Source organism: Bactrocera latifrons, unplaced genomic scaffold (assembly GCF_001853355.1).
Source record: "Bactrocera latifrons isolate USDA-ARS-PBARC rearing strain unplaced genomic scaffold, ASM185335v1 scaffold_74, whole genome shotgun sequence".
Lineage (NCBI taxonomy): Eukaryota > Metazoa > Arthropoda > Insecta > Diptera > Tephritidae > Bactrocera > Bactrocera latifrons.
Genome location: NW_017537423.1, coordinates 1065380 through 1071659, shown reverse-complemented (window position 1 = coordinate 1071659; position 6280 = coordinate 1065380). Strand labels below are relative to the sequence as shown.

General features: G+C 35.3%; 2 protein-coding genes across 3 annotated transcripts in view; one reads left to right on the top strand and one right to left on the bottom strand.

Moving 5' to 3' along the window:
• LOC108976256 overlaps nucleotides 1-6280 on the top strand; it is a 29256-nt gene that overhangs the window by 15532 nt on the left and 7444 nt on the right. The gene's annotated exons all lie outside the window — the stretch shown is intronic.
• LOC108976253 overlaps nucleotides 1259-6280 on the bottom strand; it is a 126428-nt gene continuing 121406 nt past the window's right edge. The window contains exons 16-20 of one of the 2 annotated variants that reach the window (XM_018945210.1): nucleotides 5370-5593; nucleotides 4959-5265; nucleotides 3016-3228; nucleotides 2354-2944; nucleotides 1259-2227 (exon numbers count right to left, since the gene is read on the bottom strand). In XM_018945210.1, the coding sequence (XP_018800755.1) occupies nucleotides 1998-2227; nucleotides 2354-2944; nucleotides 3016-3228; nucleotides 4959-5265; nucleotides 5370-5593 (1565 nt within the window). In that variant the 3' untranslated portion in view covers nucleotides 1259-1997. The remainder of the gene's footprint in view (nucleotides 2228-2353; nucleotides 2945-3015; nucleotides 3229-4958; nucleotides 5266-5369; nucleotides 5594-6280) is intronic. The other variant, XM_018945209.1, reaches the window with a different exon arrangement.

Genomic DNA, 6280 nt, shown 5'->3' with positions numbered 1-6280 from the left:
TTTAATTTTTCCGTCAAATATACAATTATACTTGTAAAACGTGGCTATGTACATACATACATATATATAGTCAGTATATAATATACGTTTAATTTATGTATAGTATATAATGGTATAATTTACTATATTTATCTGTTAGTTGCTTGTGTTTGCGTGTGTAACGTTTTATATAACTGTATATATGTATAACTATAATTACATAGGTACATATGTATAATAATATATATTTTTGTAGTTTTTTAAGTATTACATGATTTCTTTTTTACATTTCACATATAAATTTTCCTAATTATGTACTAAATTTAGTTTTCACAATTAATTACACAAAAAATGCGCGTTTTTAATTAATATTACTTCTTATTTTATTTATCTTTTTATTCATTGAACGGTTAGAATTTTTTATTGGCCTATACCAAACAACTTTTATTGATTTTGTTTCTACAATAATAATTTTTTTTTTCAAATTTACTTATACCACGAATTTTAGCTACGAATTGTCGCAATTTTTACACATACATACACAGTAAAGTGTGAAAAAAATTTATTTATTTTTTCAAAATATTTTTCACTTAGACAAATTCTTTCTTTACTAATAAACCGTTAAATTAAAAAAAAAAAATTTTATATTAGTCTTTGTTTTTCAGTAAGCGTTTTAGGTTCATATTTTGTTCTCATTCAGCATAACAATTTTCTCGTTTGAAATTTGCTCTCCCTCCCACTGTAAACCGTGCTTAAGGTTTTCAGAAATGCTCCTTCAAACTTTTGTATATTTGTTCAAATATTATACATTTATATAATTTTTATTGAATGGGGTGAATGTGACAGTTGAAGGCATGTTAGTTTCGATTTCGACGCACAAATACATATACATATACTTCGAATAGGAAAGCATACTTTTAGGTGGTTGACAGATACTGCGCTCACATACATATGTGGAAACATACAGTTAGGCGGGTACACAAATGTGCGTAGTTGTTTTTCTTTGGGCACAGCAAATGCGGCTAAATTAAAGTTGACATGGTGGTTGGTGTTGGCATACGGAGTTTATGGTTTAGAGGGCAAGGGATAATAAAAACAAATATCTTTATTTATGTAAAAATACATAAAACATTGCAGTTTATATTTAAAGTGCACATAAGATTGTAAATTAGCATACGAAACGACATGGAATCGGAACGGAACGAATTGGAATTTGAGTGGAACATCAAAATAGTTGCAGCAACACTTCAACAATAAAAATTTGCGAAAATAAAAATTATGAAAGGTCATGAAAAGCATTTTAAAATCGTTAAATAATGTGAAACTCAATATTTAAATATGAAATGCAATGGAAATTAATATGTACGTGTATTATATAAAAAATGAACTTAATAAACTAAATAAGGAACGAAACGAGAATTAATAAACTGTGTAACGCTTCTTGGTGTGGCTAAAATGTGCTTAAATACGTCGTGGAACGAAATGGAATTGGAACGGAACTAAGTGAAATCGACACGTAACAGAGACAAAACACTAGAAAGATCCCTATTCTTTAGTGAAGAAATACATATGTATTTGTTAGTAGAAACTTTCTTTCATACTTTTAAAGCTCGGTTAAAGTGCTGTGCGCCCCGAAGTCGGGATGGAATGTTTTGAATTAAAAAGCAACAAAGTTAAAACTCGTTAAAATTTTGCCGGGTATATTAATTTCGCTGTAAAACAATTTTTTGTGCAATTAGTTTAAACGAAATACAAATTATGGCAGTGGAAAGCTTTGGAAATCATATATTCACTTTGTCTAAATGTTAAAATTGTGCGTGTTTTCATATCATGTCAAAGTTCTGCTTAACGAAAGAGTATAAAGCTTTTGAGACAATTTGGGAGTGAAACATTGATTTAAGTATTTTCTAACTTAAGTCTCGAGAGTTAGCGCCGAAAATGTCAATGTGACCTGCCCACAAACCCCGAATACGCTCACCACCAACTGCCAACCACCGATCCTCCTCTACTCTTCATATTTAGTGCCTACGACCACTATTACTACCGCCACCATCGCTGCTGCCCGACGCGCCATCTGCCGCCCAACGCTTACGACGCGATTTTTGCATTTGCGCCGCAACACGACTCGTACTCGGCGTGGCCTCAAAGCTCGCATACATCTCTACCTCGTTATCTAATGCGTCGTAGGTTTCCGTGGAGACGCCGCGCACAGATATCGCGATCGCACGTGCATACTGTTCTTCTTCGGCTTCGTCGTCGCCATCGGCATCACGATCATCACTTGTACGTCTCCTCATGACGCCACCGCCACCGCCACCGCCACCACCTTCACCATGCTCGAAATCAAAACTAACATTCTTACTATCTCATCCACCCCGATGCACTTGTACCGTCGCCTCGGCTGATTCTTGGCTGCGCAACTGCTGCCGGTACTCGTCCAGCTCCTGCATGCGATAGGTGCCTAGGTTTACCTGCATCATAAGTGTCTCCATGATGCGCTCATTTTTGAGTGCTTTCGAGGGCAAGACCACCGTCAAGAGTTCGCTCGGTGATATGCGACACAGATTGAGATCGCGCGTCAAACGTTCCATAATGCATTCGAACTCGAATTGTGTATCCTTATTGGGATGATTTTTCATTTTCGCCACCTTGTTTTTCGCCCACATCAGCATCGCTTCGAATTTGCGTATCTCAGGTGTTTGTAATTCTCGATTCATAATCATCTGCACCATCGATTCGGAGAGATTAAGATATTCGGGACATTTGAAGAGCGCATGCGCTTTGTTCTCCACAAAGGAGAGTATCATGTTGACCAACTCGGAGGCGGACGTGTAGCGCCAGTAGTAGTTCTCCAGCGAAATCAGCATCGGGCAGACAACCTCGATGCGCAGGAACTGTTTGCAATGATGAAAGCAAGCCTGCAACAGCTCGGGTAGATCATAGTGCTCCGCAGCGCATAGCAGACCTACAAGAACCCCAAAAAATAGATACATTCATTATATTGCGCTCATTTTGAAATAATTTTCGGATGCTTACCTGGTATGGAGACACAGGTCAGCGGACACGTGCCCGTATGTAGATAATCCAACAGCACTCGAAATGTGTCTGGATCGAACTCGATGATGTTGAACTCGGTCTGCGCCAACTTCGCGCGATCGACTTTTTGTGCATCGGCACATACCGATAGCCGCGGCACGGCCAGCTGATTATTGCCCGGTTTATCCTTATCCTTGTCTTTGCTGTCTCGATCTGCAGATATAGAAGCAAAGCAAGCGAAGAGAAACGAAAACAAAAATTGCGCACGAACCGATAGACGAAATGAAATTCATAAAAGGACATAAGTGGAACCGATGATTCGTAAAAATTAAGCGTGAAGTGTGGCAGTGTGGAAGTCGTGAGAAATATGAAATATTTATGACAATGATATGAATGATAAAAAGAGAGAGAAAACAGAAATGAAATGTAATTTTATGCATTATGATGATTTATTGTTAGTTTTTTGATAATGACCATTTTTATTGTATAAGAAAGTAAATAGCACAGATTCACGTACAAATTACAACATGAACGGTGAGGTGAAAAAGTGGCAAAATGTGTGAATTTGTGAATAAAAACACAGTAAAGTAACATATAAGCACGGTGAATATGTACTTATAAAGAAAAATATGAAATGAGCACGATTTGTTGTGGGATGTGAGTTTGATAAAACATTTTATTAGAGGAAATTTAGTTTTTTAAGTGTGGTGAAACATTAAAGGTGTTGTGAGTTTTTCAAAATATAAATTTTATGATGCGGTTTTTATATGTAAATGTAAAGTATTAACTTGGAACAGTGCAAAGTGATATGCAGTTTGTTATATCAGATTTTTTTGTCCGATTATAACCGTATATGATATAAATGATATAATTTTAATTAAAGCGTGATATTGAAAATTTGAAGTTAGATTGGAATTCGATTTGTTAAAATCAAATGCATGGTTTTGGCGCAAATATTTTGTTTATCAAAATGTGTGGGGAATTTGATGTTATTATATTTTCGACATGTTTTAAAGTTAAAGTTTTTTTTTTTAATATGGCAGTTTTTATGGAAGTAAATTTTTTTGCATGTTTTTTTGGCAATGTGTGGTGAGTTTTGTGGTGAATATGTTTTTTTTTTTTTAAATTTCAACAACGATGTGCCATATAGTAAAATGAATAGCAGGCTCGGCAAAATGTAGTGAATTTAACATGTGGTTATGTGTTTGTTTCATTGGCGTATTTGGTATATTTGGTGTAGCATTATTTGTTATCGATTTTTTTCATTTCGCACAATTTGAAATTTTCGACATTAAGTTGGTGGTGAATATGATTCATAGCATTTAACATAATATTAAGAAAAGATTTAGCATGACAAAGTTATTACGAGATTTGCGCACAAACAACAAATATATTGATGAAAAATTTTGTGTGGTGAATTTCAAAATAATTTTAAAATATACATAGATCCATAAAAGAATGTTAATAAATTTCGTAAACAGTTTGTTTGAGAATTAAAAGGCATTCGTGGTGAATAAAATGTTCGTGGTGAATAGAGCAGACCGATGTGTACAATTTTAAAATGCATTCAAATTTAAAATAATAATTTTTTCAATACGAAATCAAAATTAATATGAAACTTGAAACACATCACATTACAAACGGCAAAATGTGCCGTTGTTAGTGGTGAGTTTCAAAATATCGATTATACAAGCATTAGTTAAATAGTAGTATAAGTTCGAGTATATTTATATATAAAAAAGTAGTTCACAAAATACGAGTTCCAAGGCATTGGAGGCACCATCACAATAATCAACGAACGTTCAAGGTGTTTATTTTACACGGCAGACAGGGAAGATACATTACGAATTGGTTCAACACACGCACAGAGAGTAGAAGAAAGGAATAAAAAGAAAAAAAAAACACATCGATATATTTGTATTCATGTGGACTGAGACTCTTACTGGAACAATCCGTTGAAGAAATCCATTTCTTTTTATCCTCCGGATTCAGTTGATTCGTATTCTTATTACGTATCGAACGACCCCAACCGGCGGTGATGGTACCCAGCCGGCTAAAAGCGCGCTTCACCATAGGCGATGATGGCACACTCTTCGGCCGTATCGAATCGGAATCGGGCACTGTGAGATAGTTGTTGCTTTTCGGCTTTTGATTTTGCGGTGACACGAGTGAGGGTGCGGGGCGTGCGAAAATTTCGGCGACTGGTATTTGTGGCGAACCAAAACCGGTCTGTATGCCGTAAAGCATTTCCTTTTAGAAAAAACAAGCGATAGCGATTAATATGGCGTTGTGAGTAGCATAAAGTTGAGAGAGCGGGAGTGAGTGCCATACCACCAGTTACGCTCTCCACTTACCTGAAAGACACGACTGCGCACACCCAATATCGCGCGTACGCCTATGAAACGCGCCTTCTGCTTCGATTGCCCCACCAGGAAGACTACATCGAAGAGATGCGCATTTTGTAGGCACGACGGTTCTTCGTTTAAGAATACACGTGTAAAATCTTTCGCTAACTGATCGTAGTCTTCAAATTGATCGCGCACCGAATCCAGCAGCGGCGAAGAGGGACGCATATGACCTGTGAAGGCGAGAGAGAGAGAGAGAGAATTAGAGAGTGTGATGGAAAGAAAAAGTGGAGTTTTTGGAAGTGCTACGGTGAAAAATAGCGGTGTAAAATTAAAGGTTAAAAATTATTTGAAAACTAGTTGAATAATTTTTTGAGAACTAAATAAGCTTTTAGGGGGTTAAGCGCGGATAACTTATAGATCAATGGAGGCCATATTTTTATATATTGATCAGGTGTTATTATTTCCAATTCTATAAGAAGATAAGAAAAATTTGCAGAGCTAAGGTGCGACAAGTTCCAAGCAATGCATGCAGGCTGCAGTAAAGAGTTAGAAAGCTCCCAAAATATCTTTGTAGAATATTCTTCTTATAGAAATGAAATTTGAACTCAAAAAATATATTTCTTTTTTGTTAATAAAATACATATATTTGAAAAAAATATTTCATTCTGAATTATAATTATAAAACTTTCAAAAGGTTGAAAGCTTTCAGAAGCTTAGTACAATATAGGAGAGCTTTCAAGCTCTCCATCTCTCAATATTTTTTTTACATAATATCAACAAATTTTTTTTTTAATTTTTATACACTTTTGGTTGCTACTATATCGTATTTTTCATTAAAAAGGTGTGAAAAGATCATATTGCAGGCGAATGAAATGTCTACTAAAATTTTTATAAAGAAAATAAGTACTAAAAGTATG